This window comes from Oncorhynchus kisutch, unplaced genomic scaffold (genome assembly GCF_002021735.2).
Source record: "Oncorhynchus kisutch isolate 150728-3 unplaced genomic scaffold, Okis_V2 scaffold743, whole genome shotgun sequence".
In the NCBI taxonomy this organism is placed as follows: Eukaryota; Metazoa; Chordata; class Actinopteri; order Salmoniformes; family Salmonidae; genus Oncorhynchus; species Oncorhynchus kisutch.
This window is the reverse complement of record NW_022262688.1, coordinates 26,833-49,232: the sequence shown is the minus strand read 5'-3', so window position 1 is coordinate 49,232 and position 22,400 is coordinate 26,833. Positions and strand designations below refer to the sequence as shown.

At 45.1% G+C, this 22,400-nt stretch overlaps 1 protein-coding gene and 12 non-coding genes across 13 annotated transcripts in view; all 13 read right to left on the bottom strand.

Annotated features, from left to right (window-relative positions):
* LOC109886137 (transmembrane protein 19-like) overlaps positions 1 to 22,400 on the bottom strand; it is a 37,345-nt gene that overhangs the window by 3,248 nt on the left and 11,697 nt on the right. Inside the window, exons 4-6 of the mRNA XM_031816105.1 lie at positions 22,068 to 22,205; positions 21,540 to 21,616; positions 21,226 to 21,403 (exon numbers count right to left, since the gene is read on the bottom strand). Of these exons, the coding sequence (XP_031671965.1) occupies positions 21,226 to 21,403; positions 21,540 to 21,616; positions 22,068 to 22,205 (393 nt within the window). The remainder of the gene's footprint in view (positions 1 to 21,225; positions 21,404 to 21,539; positions 21,617 to 22,067; positions 22,206 to 22,400) is intronic.
* On the bottom strand, positions 414 to 486 carry trnak-cuu (transfer RNA lysine (anticodon CUU)). Its single transcript has one exon. It is a non-coding gene; the product is annotated as a tRNA-Lys (tRNA).
* trnak-cuu (transfer RNA lysine (anticodon CUU)) lies at positions 3,165 to 3,237 on the bottom strand. The gene has a single exon. It is a non-coding gene; the product is annotated as a tRNA-Lys (tRNA).
* Positions 3,989 to 4,061, bottom strand: trnak-cuu (transfer RNA lysine (anticodon CUU)). Its single transcript has one exon. It is a non-coding gene; the product is annotated as a tRNA-Lys (tRNA).
* Positions 4,760 to 4,832, bottom strand: trnak-cuu (transfer RNA lysine (anticodon CUU)). The gene has a single exon. It is a non-coding gene; the product is annotated as a tRNA-Lys (tRNA).
* Positions 5,153 to 5,225, bottom strand: trnak-cuu (transfer RNA lysine (anticodon CUU)). Its single transcript has one exon. It is a non-coding gene; the product is annotated as a tRNA-Lys (tRNA).
* Positions 6,461 to 6,533, bottom strand: trnak-cuu (transfer RNA lysine (anticodon CUU)). Its single transcript has one exon. It is a non-coding gene; the product is annotated as a tRNA-Lys (tRNA).
* On the bottom strand, positions 7,467 to 7,539 carry trnak-cuu (transfer RNA lysine (anticodon CUU)). The gene has a single exon. It is a non-coding gene; the product is annotated as a tRNA-Lys (tRNA).
* Positions 8,422 to 8,494, bottom strand: trnak-cuu (transfer RNA lysine (anticodon CUU)). The gene has a single exon. It is a non-coding gene; the product is annotated as a tRNA-Lys (tRNA).
* Positions 9,205 to 9,277, bottom strand: trnak-cuu (transfer RNA lysine (anticodon CUU)). Its single transcript has one exon. It is a non-coding gene; the product is annotated as a tRNA-Lys (tRNA).
* Positions 10,304 to 10,376, bottom strand: trnak-cuu (transfer RNA lysine (anticodon CUU)). The gene has a single exon. It is a non-coding gene; the product is annotated as a tRNA-Lys (tRNA).
* On the bottom strand, positions 11,474 to 11,546 carry trnak-cuu (transfer RNA lysine (anticodon CUU)). The gene has a single exon. It is a non-coding gene; the product is annotated as a tRNA-Lys (tRNA).
* Positions 13,022 to 13,094, bottom strand: trnak-cuu (transfer RNA lysine (anticodon CUU)). Its single transcript has one exon. It is a non-coding gene; the product is annotated as a tRNA-Lys (tRNA).

The following is a 22,400-nucleotide window of genomic DNA, read 5'->3' as shown; positions in this document are numbered from 1 at the left end:
CCAATAGATAGACATGGTTTACATTACATTTCAATGAACTGACTCCAACCCTGTCCCCTTTTTACATTTCACCCGCAGTCTTTTATTCTCTAACTCAATGTGAAAAGTTGTTGACTGAACAGTCAGTCAACAGATTATTGACTTTCTTTGCAACCAAGCCTCTCGTGTCTGACGAACCGGTGCCCCTGTATATAGCCTCGTTATTTAAGGTTACATTTTATTTCCTTTTTTACTTTAGTTATATTTAGTTAATATTTTCTTAACTCTATTTGTTGATCTGCATTGTTGGTTAAGACCTTGTCAGGAAGCATTTCAATGTAAGGTCTATCTGTTGTAATCTGAGCATGTGACAAATAACATTTGATTTGCTTACACATTTATCAGAAGAAAGGCTTTCGAATCAAAAGTTTTAGCGCCCAACGTGGGGCTCGAACCCACGACCCTGAGATTAAGAGTCTCATGCTCTACCGACTGAGCTAGCCGGGCTTGCGTCACTATTTAACACCACCCACATACAGACCTCACAGGGCGTGAACCAACTCTGCCCATTGGCCTAGCCAGTCTCCAGACCTTAATCCCATAGAAAATCTGTGGAGGGAGCTGAAGGTTCGAGTTACCAAACGTCAGCCTCAACCTTAATGACTTGGAGAAGATCTGCAAAGAGGAGTGGGACAAAATCCCTCCTGAGACGTGTGCAAACCTGGTGGCCAACTACAAGAAACATCTGACCTCTGATTGCCAACAAGGGTTTTTACACCAAGTACTAAGTCATGTTTTGCAGAGGGGTCAATTACTTATTTCCCCCAGTAAAATGCAAATCAATTTATAACATTTTTGACATGTGTTTTCCTGGATGTTTTTTGTTGTTATTCTGTCTCTCACAACTATCAGACCAGGTTTTCCCCCAAATGTGTTACCTTACAGTGTTATTCTCTAATGGATTAAATAAAACACCCTCAGCAATCTACACATAATACCCCATAATGACAACGCAAAAACAGGTATGGAGACTTCACAGAGCGTGACCCAACCCTGCCCATTGACAGACCTCGAAGGGTCTGAACCAACCCTGCCCACTGAGAAAACTCACAGGGCGTGCACCAACCCTGCTCACTGACAGACCTCACAGGGTGTGCACCAACCCTGCTCACTGACAGACGTCACAGGGCGTGCACCAACCCTGCTCACTGACAGACGTCACAGGGCGTGCACCAACCCTGTCCATTGACAGATCTCACAGGGCGTGCACCAACCCTGCTCACTGACAGACCTCACAGGGCGTGCACCAACCCTGCTCACTGACAGACGTCACAGGGCGTGCACCAACCCTGCTCACTGACAGACGTCACAGGGCGTGCACCAACCCTGTGCACTGACAGACGTCACAGGGCGTGCACCAACCCTGCTCACTGACAGATCTCAGGGTGTGAACAAACACTGCCTCTTGGATTTCAGCAGTCCTCTATTTCATCACCCTAGTACGTATCCCTAGGGTGATGAAGCAACACAGTCAACCAATACTGGTCATCTATGTTGCATGTGTATTAACCACTATACCTCTAAGGCTGGTTTCCCAGACACCCATGAAGTCCTAGTCTAAAAAACATGTCCATTTGATATTGTTCATAGGTAGTGCTTTTCAGTGGAGGACTATAATCTGTGTCTAGGAAACGAGCCCCAAGCCTCTGAAGATCAATGGTATCCAAATCAAAAGGTCTACACCCAACGTGGGGCTCGAACCCACGACCCTGAGATTAAGAGTCTCATGCTCTACCGACTGAGGGAGCGGTTATTCCACAACATCCCAAAATAACACAACCAACAAATCTCAAACGTAATTACCTTCTTTCTACATACAGTCTGCAACTCAAATGGCACCCTATTCCCTATATAGTGCACTACTTTTGACCAGGGTATTTGTTCCATTTGGACTTAGACAAAGTGTGGGGCTGAAAGCCATGGTCCAAAATGTCTCATGATCCCCCCTGTTGAGAGACAGAGCCTACCAGACGTAGCCTGAACATGCAGAAATCCTTTAACTTCCGGTTAACAAGCTTCATGGCAGCATGGCATGACCTTTGATCCTGTCCTATACCCTGATCCTCCACTTGTGATTGGACAAAACCATGACAAAGCATAAAAACACCATTATAAACATTAGTCATTACTCATTGCTTATATACAAGTGCCTTCAAAAAGTATTCAGACCCCTTGGTTTTCCCCCAAATGTGTTACCTTACAGCATTATTCTCTAATGGATTAAATAAAACACCCTCAGCAATCTACACATAATACCCCATAATGACAACGCAAAAACAGGTATGGAGAAATAGTTGTAAATGTATTCAAAATAAACCCTTGAATGAGTAAGTGAGTAAACGTTTGACTGGTACTGTGTATCATATCACACAAACACAAATAATACAATCTGATTTGCTCGCATTTATCAGAAGAAAGGCTTTTAAATCAAAAGGTTAGCACCCAACGTGGGGCTCGAACCAACAACCCTGAGATTAAGAGTCCCATGCTTTACTGACTGAGCTAGCCGGGCTTGGAGATACAACCCATGCTTGCATCACTATTTAACAACACCCACAGACAGACTTCACAGGGTATGAACCAACCCTGCTCATTGACAGACCTCGAAGGGTCTGAACCAACCCTGCCCACTGAGAAAACTCACAGGGCGTGCACCAACCCTGCTCACTGACAGACCTCACAGGGTGTGCACCAACCCTGCTCACTGACAGACGTCACAGGGCGTGCACCAACCCTGCTCACTGACAGACGTCACAGGGCGTGCACCAACCCTGCCCATTGACAGATCTCACAGGGCGTGCACCAACCCTGCTCACTGACAGATCTCAGGGTGTGAACAAACACTGCCTCTTGGATTTCAGCAGTCCTCTATTTCATCACCCTAGTACATATCCCTAGGGTGATGAAGCAACACAGTCAACCAATACTGGTCATCTATGTTGCATGTGTATTAACCACTATACCTCTAAGGCTGGTTTCCCAGACACCCATGAAGTCCTAGTCTAAAAAACATGTCCATTTGATATTGTTCATAGGTAGTGCTTTTCAGTGGAGGACTATAATCTGTGTCCAGGAAATGAGCCCCAAGCCTCTGAGGATCAATGGTCTCCAAATCAAAAGGTCAGCGCCCAACGTGGGGCTCGAACCCACGACCCTGAGATTAAGAGTCTCATGCTCTACCGACTGAGCTAGCCGGGCTTGGAGATACAATCCACAACATCCCAAAATAACAACTGTCAGACCAGGTTGGTAAATAACACACCAACATGTAATAACTGTCAGACCAGGTTGGTAAATAACACACCAACATGTAATAACTGTCAGACCAGGTTGGTAAATAACACACCAACACAACATGTAATAACTGTCAGACCAGGTTGGTAAATGACACACCAACACAACATGTAATAACTATCAGACCAGGTTGGTAAATAACACACCAACATGTAATAACTATCAGACCAGGTTGGTAAATAACACACCAACATGTAATAACTGTCAGACCAGGTTGGTAAATAACACACCAACACAACATGTAATAACTGTCAGACCAGGTTGGTAAATGACACACCAACATGTAATAACTGTCAGACCAGGTTGGTAAATGACACACCAACATGTAATAACTATCAGACCAGGTTGGTAAATAACACACCAACATGTAATAACTATCAGACCAGGTTGGTAAATAACCCCAGCCCAACATGTAATAACTGTTAGACCAGGTTGGGAAATAACACACCAGCCCAACATGTAATAATTTTGAGTGTGACTCCAAATCCAGACCTCCATGGGTTGAAAAATTTGATTTCCATTGATCATTTTTGTGTGATTTTGTTGTCAGCACATTCAACTATGTAAAGAAAAAAGTCATTAATAAGAATATTTCATTCATTCAGATCTATTGCTCGCATTTATCAGAAGAAAGGCTTTCAAATCAAAAGGTCAGCGCCCAACGTGGGGCTCGAACCCACGACCCTGAGATTAAGAGTCTCATGCTCTACCGACTGAGCTAGCCGGGCTTGGAGACATATTCCACAACATCCCAAAATAACACAACCAACAAATCTCAAACGTAATTACCTTCTTTCTACATACAGTCTGCAACTCAAATGGCACCCTATTCCCTATATAGTGCACTACTTTTGACCAGGGTATTTGTTCCATTTGGACTTAGACAAAGTGTGGGGCTGAAAGCCATGGTCCAAAATGTCTCATGATCCCCCCCTGTTGAGAGACAGAGCCTACCAGACGTAGCCTGAACATGCAGAAATCCTTTAACTTCCGGTTAACAAGCTTCATGGCAGCCTGACATGACCTTTGATCGTGTCCTATACCCTGATCCTCCACTTGTGATTGGACAAAGCCATGACAAAGCATAAAAACACCATTATAAACATTAGTCATTACTCATTGCTTATATACAAGTGCCTTCAAAAAGTATTCAGACCCCTTGGTTTTCCCCCAAATGTGTTACCTTACAGCATTATTCTCTAATGGATTAAATAAAACACCCTCAGCAATCTACACATAATACCCCATAATGACAACGCAAAAACAGGTATGGAGAAATAGTTGTAAATGTATTCAAAATAAACCCTTGAATGAGTAAGTGAGTAAACGTTTGACTGGTACTGTGTATCATATGACACAAACACAAATAATACAATCTGATTTGCTCGCATTTATCAGAAGAAAGGCTTTTAAATCAAAAGGTTAGCGCCCAACGTGGGGCTCGAACCAACAACCCTGAGATTAAGAGTCCCATGCTTTACCGACTGAGCTAGCCGGGCTTGGAGATACAACCCATGCTTGCATCACTATTTAACACCACCCACAGACAGACTTCACAGGGTATGAACCAACCCTGCTCATTGACAGACCTCGTAGGGTCTGAACCAACCCTGCTCATTGACAGACCTAAGAGGGTCTGAACCAACCGTGCCCACTGACAGACCTCACAGGGTGTGAACCAACCCTGCCTCTTGGATTTCACCAGTCCTCTATTTCACCACCCTAGTATGTATCCCTTTTCAGTGGAGGACTATAATCTGTGTCTAGGAAACGAGCCCCAAGCCTCTGAGGATCAATGGTATCCAAATCAAAAGGTCTACGCCCAACGTGGGGCTCGAACCCACGACCCTGAGATTAAGAGTCTCATGCTCTACCGACTGAGCTAGCCGGGCTTGGAGATACAATCCACAACATCCCAAAATAACACAACTGTCAGACCAGGTTGGTAAATAACCCCAGCCCAACATGTAATAACTGTCAGACCAGGTTGGTAAATAACACACCAACATGTAATAACTGTCAGACCAGGTTGGGAAATAACACACCAACATGTAATAACTGTCAGACCAGGTTGGTAAATAACACACCAACATGTAATAACTGTCAGGCCAGGTTGGTAAATGACACACCAACATGTAATAACTGTCAGACCAGGTTGGTAAATAACACACCCACATGTAATAACTATCAGACCAGGTTGGTAAATAACACACCAGCCCAACATGTAATAACTATCAGACCAGGTTGGTAAATAACACACCAGCCCAACATGTAATAACTATCAGACCAGGTTGGTAAATGACTCGTCTAGAGACAGTAACAAATCTCAAACGTAATGACCTTTCTACATTCAGTCGTGCAACTCAAATGGCACCCTATTCCCTATATAGTGCACTACTTTTGACCAGGGTATTTGTTCCATTTGGACTTAGACAAAGTGTGGGGCTGAAAGCTATGGTCCAAAATGTCTCATGATCCCCCCTGTTGAGAGACAGAGCCTACCAGACGTAGCCTGAACATGCAGAAATCCTTGAAGCTTGTTAACCGGAAGTTAATGGCAGCATGGCATGACCTTTGATCCTGTCCTATACCCTGATCCTCCACTTGTGATTGGACAAAACCATGACAAAGCATTAAAAACACCATTATAAACATGGTGTGTTATTTACCAACCTGGTCTGACAGTAAATAACACACCAACATGTAATAACTGTCAGACCAGGTTGGTAAATAACACACCAACATGTAATAACTGTCAGACCAGGTTGGTAAATAACACACCAACACAACATGTAATAACTGTCAGACCAGGTTGGTAAATAACACACCAACACAACATGTAATAACTATCAGACCAGGTTGGTAAATAACCCCAGCCCAACATGTAATAACTGTTAGACCAGGTTGGGAAATAACACACCAGCCCAACATGTAATAATTTTGAGTGTGACTCCAAATCCAGACCTCCATGGGTTGAAAAATTTGATTTCCATTGATCATTTTTGTGTGATTTTGTTGTCAGCACATTCAACTATGTAAAGAAAAAAGTCATTAATAAGAATATTTCATTCATTCAGATCTATTGCTCGCATTTATCAGAAGAAAGGCTTTCAAATCAAAAGGTCAGCGCCCAACGTGGGGCTCGAACCCACGACCCTGAGATTAAGAGTCTCATGCTCTACCGACTGAGCTAGCCGGGCTTGGAGACATATTCCACAACATCCCAAAATAACACAACCAACAAATCTCAAACGTAATTACCTTCTTTCTACATACAGTCTGCAACTCAAATGGCACCCTATTCCCTATATAGTGCAGTACTTTTGACCAGGGTATTTGTTCCATTTGGACTTAGACAAAGTGTGGGGCTGAAAGCCATGGTCCAAAATGTCTCATGATCCCCCCTGTTGAGAGACAGAGCCTACCAGACGTAGCCTGAACATGCAGAAATCCTTTAACTTCCGGTTAACAAGCTTCATGGCAGCATGGCATGACCTTTGATCCTGTCCTATACCCTGATCCTCCACTTGTGATTGGACAAAACCATGACAAAGCATAAAAACACCATTATAAACATTAGTCATTACTCATTGCTTATATACAAGTGCCTTCAAAAAGTATTCAGACAAATTTGTTACCTTACAGCGTTATTCTCAAATGGATTGAATCAAAAATCCTCAGAAATTAAATTTGATATGCTCGCATTTATCAGAAGAAAGGCTTTCAAATCAAAAGGTTTGCGCCAAACGTAGATCTCGAACCAACAACCCTGAGATTAAGAGTCCCATGCTTTACCGACTGAGCTAGCCGGGCTTGGAGATACAACCCATGCTTGCATCACTATTTAACACCACCCACAGACAGACTTCACAGGGTATGAACCAACCCTGCTCATTGACAGACCTCGTAGGGTCTGAACCAACCCTGCTCATTGACAGACCTAAGAGGGTCTGAACCAACCGTGCCCACTGACAGACCTCACAGGGTGTGAACCAACCCTGCCTCTTGGATTTCACCAGTCCTCTATTTCACCACCCTAGTATGTATCCCTTTTCAGTGGAGGACTATAATCTGTGTCTAGGAAACGAGCCCCAAGCCTCTGAGGATCAATGGTATCCAAATCAAAAGGTCTACGCCCAACGTGGGGCTCGAACCCACGACCCTGAGATTAAGAGTCTCATGCTCTACCGACTGAGCTAGCCAGGCTTGGAGATACAATCCACAACATCCCAAAATAACACAACTGTCAGACCAGGTTGGTAAATAACCCCAGCCCAACATGTAATAACTGTCAGACCAGGTTGGTAAATAACACACCAACATGTAATAACTGTCAGACCAGGTTGGTAAATAACACACCAACATGTAATAACTGTCAGACCAGGTTGGTAAATAACACACCAACATGTAATAACTGTCAGACCAGGTTGGTAAATAACACACCAACACAACATGTAATAACTGTCAGACCAGGTTGGTAAATGACACACCAACACAACATGTAATAACTATCAGACCAGGTTGGTAAATAACACACCAACATGTAATAACTATCAGACCAGGTTGGTAAATAACACACCAACATGTAATAACTGTCAGACCAGGTTGGTAAATAACACACCAACACAACATGTAATAACTGTCAGACCAGGTTGGTAAATGACACACCAACATGTAATAACTGTCAGACCAGGTTGGTAAATAACACACCAACATGTAATAACTATCAGACCAGGTTGGTAAATAACACACCAACATGTAATAACTATCAGACCAGGTTGGTAAATAACACACCAACATGTAATAACTATCAGACCAGGTTGGTAAATAACCCCAGCCCAACATGTAATAACTGTTAGACCAGGTTGGGAAATAACACACCAGCCCAACATGTAATAATTTTGAGTGTGACTCCAAATCCAGACCTCCATGGGTTGAAAAATTTGATTTCCATTGATAATTTTTGTGTGATTTTGTTGTCAGCACATTCAACTATGTAAAGAAAAAAGTCATTAATAAGAATATTTCATTCATTCAGATCTATTGCTCGCATTTATCAGAAGAAAGCCTTTCAAATCAAAAGGTCAGCGCCCAACGTGGGGCTCGAACCCACGACCCTGAGATTAAGAGTCTCATGCTCTACCGACTGAGCTAGCCGGGCTTGGAGACATATTCCACAACATCCTAAAATAACACAACCAACAAATCTCAAACGTAATTACCTTCTTTCTACATACAGTCTGCAACTCAAATGGCACGCTATTCCCTATATAGTGCACTACTTTTGACCAGGGTATTTGTTCCATTTGGACTTAGACAAAGTGTGGGGCTGAAAGCCATGGTCCAAAATGTCTCATGATTCCCCCTGTTGAGAGACAGAGCCTACCAGACGTAGTCTGAACATGCAGAAATCCTTTAACTTCCGGTTAACAAGCTTCATGGCTTCATGGCAGCATGGCATGACCTTTGATCCTGTCCTATACCCTGATCCTCCACTTGTGATTGGACAAAGCCATGACAAAGCATAAAAACACCATTATAAACATTAGTTTAGTCATTACTCATTGCTTATATACAAGTGCCTTCAAAAAGTATTCAGACCCCTTGGTTTTCCCCCAAATGTGTTACCTTACAGCATTATTCTCTAATGGATTAAATAAAACACCCTCAGCAATCTACACATAATACCCCATAATGACAACGCAAAAACAGGTATGGAGAAATAGTTGTAAATGTATTCAAAATAAACCCTTGAATGAGTAGGTGAGTAAACGTTTGACTGGTACTGTGTATCATATCACACAAACACAAATAATACAATCTGATTTGCTCGCATTTATCAGAAGAAAGGCTTTTAAATCAAAAGGTTAGCGCCCAACGTGGGGCTCGAACCCACGACCCTGAGATTAAGAGTCTCATGCTCTACCGACTGAGCTAGCCGGGCTTACATCACAAAATAACATCACCGACATACAGACCTCACAGGGCGTGACCCAACCCTGCCAATTGCAAGACCTCGTAGGGTCTGAACCAACCCTGCCCACTGACAGACCTAACAGGGTCTTGAACCAAACCTCAGGACTACCTGGCATGATGACTCCTTGCTGTCCCCAGTCCACCTGGCCGTGCTGCTGCTCCAGTTTCGACTGTTCTGCCTGCGACTATGGAATCCTGACCTGTTCACCGGACGTGCTACCTGTCCCAGACCTATTATTTGACCATGCTGGTCATTTATGAACATTTGAACATCTTGGCCATGTTCTGTTATAATCTCCACCCCTCATAGCCTGGTTCCTCTCTAGGTTTCTTCCTAGGTTTTAGCCTTTCTAGGGAGTTTTTCCTAGCCAATGTGCTTCAACACCTGCATTGCTTGCTGTTTGGGGTTTTAGGCTGTGTTTCTGTACAGCACTTTGAGATATCCGCTGATGTATGAAGGGCTATATAAATACATTTGATTTGGTAACAAATTTGTTACCTTACAGCGTTATTCTCAAATGGATTGAATCAAAAATCCTCAGAAATTAAATTTGATATGCTCGCATTTATCAGAAGAAAGGCTTTCAAATCAAAAGGTTTGCGCCAAACGTAGATCTCGAACCAACAACCCTGAGATTAAGAGTCCCATGCTTTACCGACTGAGCTAGCCGGGCTTGGAGATACAACCCATGCTTGCATCACTATTTAACACCACCCACAGACAGACTTCACAGGGTATGAACCAACCCTGCTCATTGACAGACCTCGTAGGATCTGAACCAACCCTGCTCATTGACAGACCTAAGAGGGTCTGAACCAACCGTGCCCACTGACAGACCTCACAGGGTGTGAACCAACCCTGCCTCTTGGATTTCACCAGTCCTCTATTTCACCACCCTAGTATGTATCCCTTTTCAGTGGAGGACTATAATCTGTGTCTAGGAAACGAGCCCCAAGCCTCTGAGGATCAATGGTATCCAAATCAAAAGGTCTACGCCCAACGTGGGGCTCGAACCCACGACCCTGAGATTAAGAGTCTCATGCTCTACCGACTGAGCTAGCCGGGCTTGGAGATACAATCCACAACATCCCAAAATAACATAACTGTCAGACCAGGTTGGTAAATAACACACCAACATGTAATAACTGTCAGACCAGGTTGGTAAATAACACACCAACATGTAATAACTGTCAGACCAGGTTGGTAAATAACACACCAACATGTAATAACTGTCAGACCAGGTTGGTAAATAACACACCAGCCCAACATGTAATAACTATCAGACCAGGTTGGTAAATAACACACCCACATGTAATAACTATCAGACCAGGTTGGTAAATAACACACCAGCCCAACATGTAATAACTATCAGACCAGGTTGGTAAATAACACACCAGCCCAACATGTAATAACTATCAGACCAGGTTGGTAAATAACACACCAGGCCAACATGTAATAACTATCAGACCAGGTTGGTAAATGACTCGTCTAGAGACAGTAACAAATCTCAAACGTAATGACCTTCTTTCTACATTCAGTCGTGCAACTCAAATGGCACCCTATTCCCTATATAGTGCACTACTTTTGACCAGGGTATTTGTTCCATTTGGACTTAGACAAAGTGTGGGGCTGAAAGCCATGGTCCAAAATGTCTCATGATCCCCCCTGTTGAGAGACAGAGCCTACCAGACGTAGCCTGAACATGCAGAAATCCTTTAACTTCCGGTTAACAAGCTTCATGGCAGCATGGCATGACCTTTGATCCTGTCCTATACCCTGATCCTCCACTTGTGATTGGACAAAGCCATGACAAAGCATAAAAACACCATTATAAACATTAGTTTAGTCATTACTCATTGCTTATATACAAGTGCCTTCAAAAAGTATTCAGACCCCTTGGTTTTCCCCCAAATGTGTTACCTTACAGCATTATTCTCTAATGGATTAAATAAAACACCCTCAGCAATCTACACATAATACCCCATAATGACAACGCAAAAACAGGTATGGAGAAATAGTTGTAAATGTATTCAAAATAAACCCTTGAATGAGTAAGTGAGTAAACGTTTGACTGGTACTGTGTATCATATCACACAAACACAAATAATACAATCTGATTTGCTCGCATTTATCAGAAGAAAGGCTTTTAAATCAAAAGGTTAGCGCCCAACGTGGGGCTCGAACCCACGACCCTGAGATTAAGAGTCTCATGCTCTACCGACTGAGCTAGCCGGGCTTGGAGATACAATCCACAACATCCCAAAATAACATAACTGTCAGACCAGGTTGGTAAATAACACACCAACATGTAATAACTGTCAGACCAGGTTGGTAAATAACACACCAACATGTAATAACTGTCAGGCCAGGTTGGTAAATGACACACCAACATGTAATAACTGTCAGACCAGGTTGGGAAATAACACACCAACATGTAATAACTGTCAGACCAGGTTGGTAAATAACACACCAACATGTAATAACTGTCAGGCCAGGTTGGTAAATGACACACCAACATGTAATAACTGTCAGACCAGGTTGGGAAATAACACACCAACATGTAATAACTGTCAGACCAGGTTGGTAAATAACACACCAACATGTAATAACTATCAGACCAGGTTGGTAAATAACACACCAACATGTAATAACTATCAGACCAGGTTGGTAAATAACACACCAACATGTAATAACTATCAGACCAGGTTGGTAAATAACACACCAACATGTAATAACTGTCAGACCAGGTTGGTAAATAACACACCAACATGTAATAACTGTCAGGCCAGGTTGGTAAATAACACACCAGCCCAACATGTAATAACTATCAGACCAGGTTGGTAAATAACACACCCACATGTAATAACTATCAGACCAGGTTGGTAAATAACACACCAGCCCAACATGTAATAACTATCAGACCAGGTTGGTAAATAACACACCAGCCCAACATGTAATAACTATCAGACCAGGTTGGTAAATAACACACCAGCCCAACATGTAATAACTATCAGACCAGGTTGGTAAATGACTCGTCTAGAGACAGTAACAAATCTCAAACGTAATGACCTTCTTTCTACATTCAGTCGTGCAACTCAAATGGCACCCTATTCCCTATATAGTGCACTACTTTTGACCAGGGTATTTGTTCCATTTGGACTTAGACAAAGTGTGGGGCTGAAAGCCATGGTCCAAAATGTCTCATGATCCCCCCTGTTGAGAGACAGAGCCTACCAGACGTAGCCTGAACATGCAGAAATCCTTTAACTTCCGGTTAACAAGCTTCATGGCAGCATGGCATGACCTTTGATCCTGTCCTATACCCTGATCCTCCACTTGTGATTGGACAAAGCCATGACAAAGCATAAAAACACCATTATAAACATTAGTTTAGTCATTACTCATTGCTTATATACAAGTGCCTTCAAAAAGTATTCAGACCCCTTGGTTTTCCCCCAAATGTGTTACCTTACAGCATTATTCTCTAATGGATTAAATAAAACACCCTCAGCAATCTACACATAATACCCCATAATGACAACGCAAAAACAGGTATGGAGAAATAGTTGTAAATGTATTCAAAATAAACCCTTGAATGAGTAAGTGAGTAAACGTTTGACTGGTACTGTGTATCATATCACACAAACACAAATAATACAATCTGATTTGCTCGCATTTATCAGAAGAAAGGCTTTTAAATCAAAAGGTTAGCGCCCAACGTGGGGCTCGAACCCACGACCCTGAGATTAAGAGTCTCATGCTCTACCGACTGAGCTAGCCGGGCTTGGAGATACAATCCACAACATCCCAAAATAACACAACTGTCAGACCAGGTTGGTAAATAACCCCAGCCCAACATGTAATAACTGTCAGACCAGGTTGGTAAATAACACACCAACATGTAATAACTGTCAGACCAGGTTGGTAAATGACACACCAACATGTAATAACTGTCAGACCAGGTTGGTAAATGACACACCAACATGTAATAACTGTCAGACCAGGTTGGTAAATGACACACCAACATGTAATAACTGTCAGACCAGGTTGGTAAATGACACACCAACATGTAATAACTGTCAGACCAGGTTGGTAAATAACACACCAGCCAAACATGTAATAACTGTCAGTCCAGGTTGGTAAATAACCCCAGCCCAACATGTAATAACTGTCAGACCAGGTTGGTAAATGACACACCAACATGTAATAACTGTCAGACCAGGTTGGTAAATGACACACCAACATGTAATAACTGTCAGACCAGGTTGGTAAATAACCCCAGCCCAACATGTAATAACTGTCAGTCCAGGTTGGTAAATAACACACCAACATGTAATAACTGTCAGACCAGGTTGGTAAATGACACACCAACATGTAATAACTGTCAGACCAGGTTGGTAAATGACACACCAACATGTAATAACTATCAGACCAGGTTGGTAAATAACACACCAACATGTAATAACTGTCAGACCAGGTTGGTAAATAACCCCAGCCCAACATGTAATAACTGTCAGACCAGGTTGGTAAATAACACACCAACCAGGTTGATTAATTGTATTTCTTGGCCCAAGCAAGTCTCTTCTTCTTATTGGTGTCCTTTAGTAGTGGTTTCTTTGCAGCAATTCGACCACGAAGGCCTGATTCACATAGTCTCCTCTGAACAGTTGATGTTGAGATGTGTCTGTTATTTGAACTCTGTGAAACATTTATTTGGGCTGCAATCTGAAGTGCAGTTAACTCTAATGAACTTATCCTCTGCAGCAGAGATACCTCTGGGTCTTCCTTTCCTGTGGCGGTCCTCATGAGAGCCAGTTAACTCTAATGAACTTATCCTCTGCAGCAGAGGTACCTCTGGGTCTTCCTTTCCTGTGGCGGTCCTCATGAGAGCCAGTTAACTCTAATGAACTTATCCTCTGCAGCAGAGATACCTCTGGGTCTTCCTTTCCTGTGGCGGTCCTCAGGAGAGCCAGTTAACTCCAATGAACTTATCCTCTGCAGCAGAGGTACCCCTGGGTCTTCCTTTCCTGTGGCGGTCCTCATGAGAGCCAGTTAACTCTAATGAACTTATCCTCTGCAGCAGAGGTACCTCTGGGTCTTCCTTTCCTGTGGCGGTCCTCATGAGAGCCAGTTAACTCTAATGAACTTATCCTCTGCAGCAGAGATACCTCTGGGTCTTCCTTTCCTGTGGCGGTCCTCAGGAGAGCCAGTTTCATCGTAGCGCTTGGTGGTTTTTGCGACCGCACAGGAAGAAACTTTCAAAGTTCATGATATTTTACAGATTGACTGACCTTCCTGTCTTAAAGTAATGATGGACTGTTGTTCCTCTTTGCTTACTTGAGCTGTTCCTGCCATAATATGGACTTAAGTCTTATACCAAATAGGGCTGTCTTCAGTATACTAGGGCTGTCTTCAGTATACTAGGGCTGTCTTCAGTATACTAGGGCTGTCTTCAGTATACTAGGGCTGTCTTCAGTATACTAGGGCTGTCTTCAGTATACTAGGGCTGTCTTCAGTATACTAGGGCTGTCTTCAGTATACTAGGGCTGTCTTCAGTATACTAGGGCTGTCTTCAGTATACTAGGGCTGTCTTCAGTATACTAGGGCTGTCTTCAGTATACTAGGGCTGTCTTCAGTATACTAGGGCTGTCTTCAGTATACTAGGGCTGTCTTCAGTATACTAGGGCTGTCTTCAGTATACTAGGGCTGTCTTCAGTATACTAGGGCTGTCTTCAGTATACTAGGGCTGTCTTCAGTATACTAGGGCTGTCTTCTGTATACTAGGGCTGTCTTCAGTATACTAGGGCTGTCTTCTGTATACTAGGGCTGTCTTCTGTATACTAGGGCTATCTTCCTTTTCAAAACACAACTGATTGGCTCAAACGCATTAAGAAGGAAAGAAATTCCACAAATTAACAAGGGACACCTGGCAATTGAAATGCATTCCAGGTGACAACCTCATGAAGCTGGTTGAGAGAATACCAAGCGTGTACAAAGCTGTCATCAAAGCAAAGTGTGGCTACTTTGAAGAATCTCAAATACGAAATATATTTTTCATTTGTTTAACACTACATGATTCCATGTGTGTTATTTCATAGTTTGTCTTCACTTATTCTACAATGTAGAAAACAGTAAAAATGACCCTGGAATGAGTCGGTGTCCACATTCTTACATTACATAAATACACTACCTTTCAAAAGTTTGGGGTCACTTAGAAAGGTCCTTGTTTTTGAAAGAAAAGCACGTTTTTTTGTCCATTAAAATAACATCAAATTGATCAGAAATACAGTGTAGACATGGTTAATGTTGTAAATGACTATAGTAGCTGGGAACGGCTGATTTTTTAAAATGTAATATCTACATCGGCATATCTCAGACTGGCAAAAGAAATAAAAAAGAATGTGTTCTTTTTCCCATCTTAATATTTTATTTATTGGCCAGTCTGAGATGTGGCTTTTTCTTTGCAACTCTGCCTAGAAGGCCAGCATCCCAGAGTCACCTCTTCACTGTTGACGTTGAGACTGGACAGAGGAACTCTGCCTAGAAGGCCAGCATCCCAGAGTCACCTCTTCACTGTTGATGTTGAGACTGGACAGAGGAACTCTGCCTAGAAGGCCAGCATCCCAGAGTCACCTCTTCACTGTTGATGTTGAGACTGGACAGAGGAACTCTGCCTAGAAGGCCAGCATCCCGGAGTCCCCTCTTCACTGTTGATGTTGAGACTGGACAGAGGAACTCTGCCTAGAAGGCCAGCATCCCGGAGTCCCCTCTTCACTGTTGACGTTGAGACTGGACAGAGGAACTCTGCCTAGAAGGCCAGCATCCCGGAGTCTCCTCTTCACTGTTGACGTTGAGACTGGACAGAGGAACTCTGCCTAGAAGGCCAGCATCCCAGAGTCTCCTCTTCACTGTTGACGTTGAGACTGGACAGAGGAACTCTGCCTAGAAGGCCAGCATCCCGGAGTCTCCTCTTCACTGTTGACGTTGAGACTGGACAGAGGAACTCTGCCTAGAAGGCCAGCATCCCGGAGTCTCCTCTTCACTGTTGATGTTGAGACTGGACAGAGGAACTCTGCCTAGAAGGCCAGAATCCTGGAGTCGCCTCTTCACTGTTGACGTTGAGACTGGACAGAGGAACTCTGCCTAGAAGGCCAGCATCCCGGAGTCTCCTCTTCACTGTTGACGTTGAGACTGGACAGAGGAACTCTGCCTAGAAGGCCAGCATCCCGGAGTCGCCTCTTCACTGTTGATGTTGAGACTGGACAGAGGAACTCTGCCTAGAAGGCCAGCATCCCAATGTCTCCTCTTCACTGTTGATGTTGAGACTGGACAGAGGAACTCTGCCTAGAAGGCCAGCATCCTGGAGTCGCCTCTTCACTGTTGACGTTGAGACTGGACAGAGGAACTCTGCCTAGAAGGCCAGCATCCTGGAGTCGCCTCTTCACTGTTGACGTTGAGACTGGACAGAGGAACTCTGCCTAGAAGGCCAGAATCCCGGAGTCGCCTCTTCACTGTTGATGTTGAGACTGGACAGAGGAACTCTGCCTAGAAGGCCAGCATCCCGGAGTCCCCTCTTCACTGTTGATGTTGAGACTGGACAGAGGAACTCTGCCTAGAAGGCCAGAATCCCGGAGTCGCCTCTTCACTGTTGATGTTGAGACTGGACAGAGGAACTCTGCCTAGAAGGCCAGCATCCCGGAGTCGCCTCTTCACTGTTGATGTTGAGACTGGACAGAGGAACTCTGCCTAGAAGGCCAGAATCCCGGAGTCGCCTCTTCACTGTTGATGTTGAGACTGGACAGAGGAACTCTGCCTAGAAGGCCAGCATCCCGGAGTCCCCTCTTCACTGTTGATGTTGAGACTGGACAGAGGAACTCTGCCTAGAAGGCCAGCATCCCGGAGTCCCCTCTTCACTGTTGATGTTGAGACTGGACAGAGGAACTCTGCCTAGAAGGCCAGCATCCCGGAGTCCCCTCTTCACTGTTGATGTTGAGACTGGACAGAGGAACTCTGCCTAGAAGGCCAGCATCCCGGAGTCGCCTCTTCACTGTTGATGTTGAGACTGGACAGAGGAACTCTGCCTAGAAGGCCAGAATCCTGGAGTCACCTCTTCACTGTTGATGTTGAGACTGGACAGAGGAACTCTGCCTAGAAGGCCAGCATCCCAATCTCTCCTCTTCACTGTTGATGTTGAGACTGGACAGAGGAACTCTGCCTAGAAGGCCAGCATCCCAATGTCTCCTCTTCACTGTTGATGTTGAGACTGGACAGAGGAACTCTGCCTAGAAGGCCAGCATCCTGGAGTCGCCTCTTCACTGTTGACGTTGAGACTGGACAGAGGAACTCTGCCTAGAAGGCCAGCATCCTGGAGTCGCCTCTTCACTGTTGACGTTGAGACTGGACAGAGGAACTCTGCCTAGAAGGCCAGAATCCCGGAGTCGCCTCTTCACTGTTGATGTTGAGACTGGACAGAGGAACTCTGCCTAGAAGGCCAGCATCCCGGAGTCCCCTCTTCACTGTTGATGTTGAGACTGGACAGAGGAACTCTGCCTAGAAGGCCAGAATCCCGGAGTCGCCTCTTCACTGTTGATGTTGAGACTGGACAGAGGAACTCTGCCTAGAAGGCCAGCATCCCGGAGTCGCCTCTTCACTGTTGATGTTGAGACTGGACAGAGGAACTCTGCCTAGAAGGCCAGAATCCCGGAGTCGCCTCTTCACTGTTGATGTTGAGACTGGACAGAGGAACTCTGCCTAGAAGGCCAGCATCCCGGAGTCCCCTCTTCACTGTTGATGTTGAGACTGGACAGAGGAACTCTGCCTAGAAGGCCAGCATCCCGGAGTCCCCTCTTCACTGTTGATGTTGAGACTGGACAGAGGAACTCTGCCTAGAAGGCCAGCATCCCGGAGTCCCCTCTTCACTGTTGATGTTGAGACTGGACAGAGGAACTCTGCCTAGAAGGCCAGCATCCCGGAGTCGCCTCTTCACTGTTGATGTTGAGACTGGACAGAGGAACTCTGCCTAGAAGGCCAGAATCCTGGAGTCACCTCTTCACTGTTGATGTTGAGACTGGACAGAGGAACTCTGCCTAGAAGGCCAGCATCCCAATCTCTCCTCTTCACTGTTGATGTTGAGACTGGACAGAGGAACTCTGCCTAGAAGGCCAGCATCCCAATGTCTCCTCTTCACTGTTGATGTTGAGACTGGACAGAGGAACTCTGCCTAGAAGGCCAGAATCCCAATGTCTCCTCTTCACTGTTGATGTTGAGACTGGACAGAGGAACTCTGCCTAGAAGGCCAGCATCCCAATGTCTCCTCTTCACTGTTGATGTTGAGACTGGACAGAGGAACTCTGCCTAGAAGGCCAGCATCCCAATGTCTCCTCTTCACTGTTGATGTTGAGACTGGACAGAGGAACTCTGCCTAGAAGGCCAGAATCCCAATGTCTCCTCTTCACTGTTGATGTTGAGACTGGACAGAGGAACTCTGCCTAGAAGGCCAGCATCCCAATGTCTCCTCTTCACTGTTGATGTTGAGACTGGACAGAGGAACTCTGCCTAGAAGGCCAGCATCCCAATGTCTCCTCTTCACTGTTGATGTTGAGACTGGACAGAGGAACTCTGCCTAGAAGGCCAGCATCCCAATGTCTCCTCTTCACTGTTGATGTTGAGACTGGACAGAGGAACTCTGCCTAGAAGGCCAGCATCCCAATGTCTCCTCTTCACTGTTGATGTTGAGACTGGACAGAGGAACTCTGCCTAGAAGGCCAGCATCCCAATGTCTCCTCTTCACTGTTGATGTTGAGACTGGACAGAGGAACTCTGCCTAGAAGGCCAGCATCCCAATGTCTCCTCTTCACTGTTGATGTTGAGACTGGACAGAGGAACTCTGCCTAGAAGGCCAGCATCCCAATGTCTCCTCTTCACTGTTGATGTTGAGACTGGACAGAGGAACTCTGCCTAGAAGGCCAGCATCCCGGAGTCTCCTCTTCTCTGTTGATGTTGAGACTGGACAGAGGAACTCTGCCTAGAAGGCCAGAATCCCAATGTCTCCTCTTCACTGTTGATGTTGAGACTGGACAGAGGATCTCTGCCTAGAAGGCCAGCATCCCGGAGTCTCCTCTTCACTGTTGATGTTGAGACTGGACAGAGGAACTCTGTCTAGAAGGCCACCATCCCGGAGTCGCTTCTTCACTGTTGATGTTGAGACTGGACAGAGGAACTCTGCCTAGAAGGCCAGAATCCCAATGTCTCCTCTTCACTGTTGATGTTGAGACTGGACAGAGGATCTCTGCCTAGAAGGCCAGCATCCCGGAGTCTCCTCTTCACTGTTGATGTTGAGACTGGACAGAGGAACTCTGCCTAGAAGGCCAGCATCCCGGAGTCACCTCTTCACTGTTGATGTTGAGACTGGACAGAGGAACTCTGCCTAGAAGGCCAGCATCCCAATGTCTCCTCTTCACTGTTGATGTTGAGACTGGACAGAGGAACTCTGCCTAGAAGGCCAGCATCCCGGAGTCACCTCTTCACTGTTGATGTTGAGACTGGACAGAGGAACTCTGCCTAGAAGGCCAGCATCCCAATGTCTCCTCTTCACTGTTGATGTTGAGACTGGACAGAGGAACTCTGCCTAGAAGGCCAGCATCCCGGAGTCACCTCTTCACTGTTGATGTTGAGACTGGACAGAGGAACTCTGCCTAGAAGGCCAGCATCCCAATGTCTCCTCTTCACTGTTGATGTTGAGACTGGACAGAGGAACTCTGCCTAGAAGGCCAGCATCCCGGAGTCACCTCTTCACTGTTGATGTTGAGACTGGACAGAGGAACTCTGCCTAGAAGGCCAGCATCCCAATGTCTCCTCTTCACTGTTGATGTTGAGACTGGACAGAGGAACTCTGCCTAGAAGGCCAGCATCCCGGAGTCGCTTCTTCACTGTTGATGTTGAGACTGGACAGAGGAACTCTGCCTAGAAGGCCAGCATCAGGCAGGTGTTCTGCGGGTACTATTTAATGAAGCTGCCAGTTGAGGACTTGAGGCATCCGTTTATCAAACTAGACACACTAATGTACTTGTCCTCTTGCTCAGATGTGCACCGGGGCCTCCAACGCCTCTTTCTATTCTGGTTAGAGCCAGTTTGCGCTGTTCTGTGAAGGGATGAGTACACAGCGTTGTACGAGATCTTCAGTTTCTTGGCAATTTCTCTCATGGAATAGCCTTCATTTCTCAGAACAAGAATAGACTGAAGAGTTTCAGAAGAAAGGTCTTTGTTTTTGGCCATTTTGAGTCCGTAATCAAATCCACAAATGCTGATGCTCCAGATACTCAACTAGTCTAAAGAAAGCTAGCTGTATTGCTTCTTTAAAATCAGCACAACAGTTTTCAGCTGTGCCAACATAATTGCAAAATAGTTTTAATGATCAATTAGCCTTTTAAAATTATAAACTTGGATTAGCTAACACAACGTGCCATTAGAACACAGGAGTGATTGTTGCTGATAATGGGCCTATGTAGATATTCCAGCTACTATAGTCATTTACAACATTAACAATGTCTACACTGTATTTCTGATCAGTTTGATGTTATATTAAATGGAACAAAAAAAAGTGACCCCCAAACTTTTAAACAGTAGTTCACACACACACGTACTTCCGGCGCCGACAGAGATGGCCGCCTCGCTTCGCGTTCCTAGGAAACTATGCATTTTTTTTTTGTTTACGTGTTATTTCTTACATTAGTACCCCAGGTCATCTTAGGTTTCATTACATACAGTCGAGAAGAAAATTTGATTTGACACACACACACACACACACACACACACACACACACACACACACACACACACCCTTTACGTAGGTGATGAGCCTGGGTTTGGTCTGACTGAGGGCGGGCCTCACCCCTGATGCCCAGGTGTGTGTGTACCTGTAGGGACCTCTCTCCAGGAGGTGATGAGGCGGGGTTTGGTCTGACTGAGGACGGGCCCCACCTCTGAAGCCCAGGTGTCCCCCGTAGAGCAGGCCAAGGCCCCCAGCAGAGACAGACACATCCAGGAGGCGGAGTACTGCTTCCCAAAGTCCACCGGCATCTCCCCTGGACCCACCTGATTAGAACCAAGACCACACAAAGGAAATAACCTCAGATGAGTGACAGATGTGGTCGGCTCACTTGGCTGAGGCAGCGGTTATGTGTATTCAAATATATAATTCATTGATTGATTGATTGATTGATTGATTGACCTCGATCATATAGAGCAGCGCCAGCTCTGTGGGGACACCACCGTTACAGAACACCTGCACCCAGTTCCTCTGACCACCTGGAGGGCAAAGGGGACGCACATTAGAATGATAGTTCACCTCCAAAATGTTTCACTTCCTTTTTGACTTCCCTGGGGGTGGGTTTGACTTCCCTGGGGGTGGGTTTGACTTCCCTGGGGGTGGGTTTGACTTCCCTGGGGGTGGGTTTGACTTCCCTGGGGGTGGGTTTGACTTCCCTGGGGGTGGGTTTGACTTCCCTGGGGGTGGGTTTCCTTGTTAAATAAGATACACTTCAAAACAGGTGAACTATCCCTTTAAGGACAAATGACTTACGCAGGTGTTAAATTATATATTTTTTAAACCAGATATTACTGACTGAGGTAGACTATGCAATCCAGTAGCGGGCTGTTGCTTACTGGAGTGTGGCCTGACTATCTCTTGAGAGTCATTTGGCTAGCTGCTGGCCTAGCTGCTGGCCTAGCTGCTGGCCTAGCCGCTGTAACTCGTTACCTTCTTTATAGTCAGAGTCTAGTTTCTTCTTGACGTCTTCTTTCCAGCGTGTCAGCTTGGAGGAAGTGATGAAGAAAGCCAGCAGAGCAGAGAAGAAACTCATGTTGGCCATGGTGAGGATGAAGCCGACCAGCAGGGCTGTAGGGGACAGGGAACAAAAGCATGAAAACAATACAACTCTTACCTGATCCCAGATCTGTTTGTACTTGTTTATAGCCAACTCTTTGGGCCGTTGTTATGACCACGTGTTTGTTTGACGTAACAACAGCCACGGGAGCCAGCTCTAACAGATCTGGGACCAGGTTACAAACTAGGTCTAACTACCTTATCAGA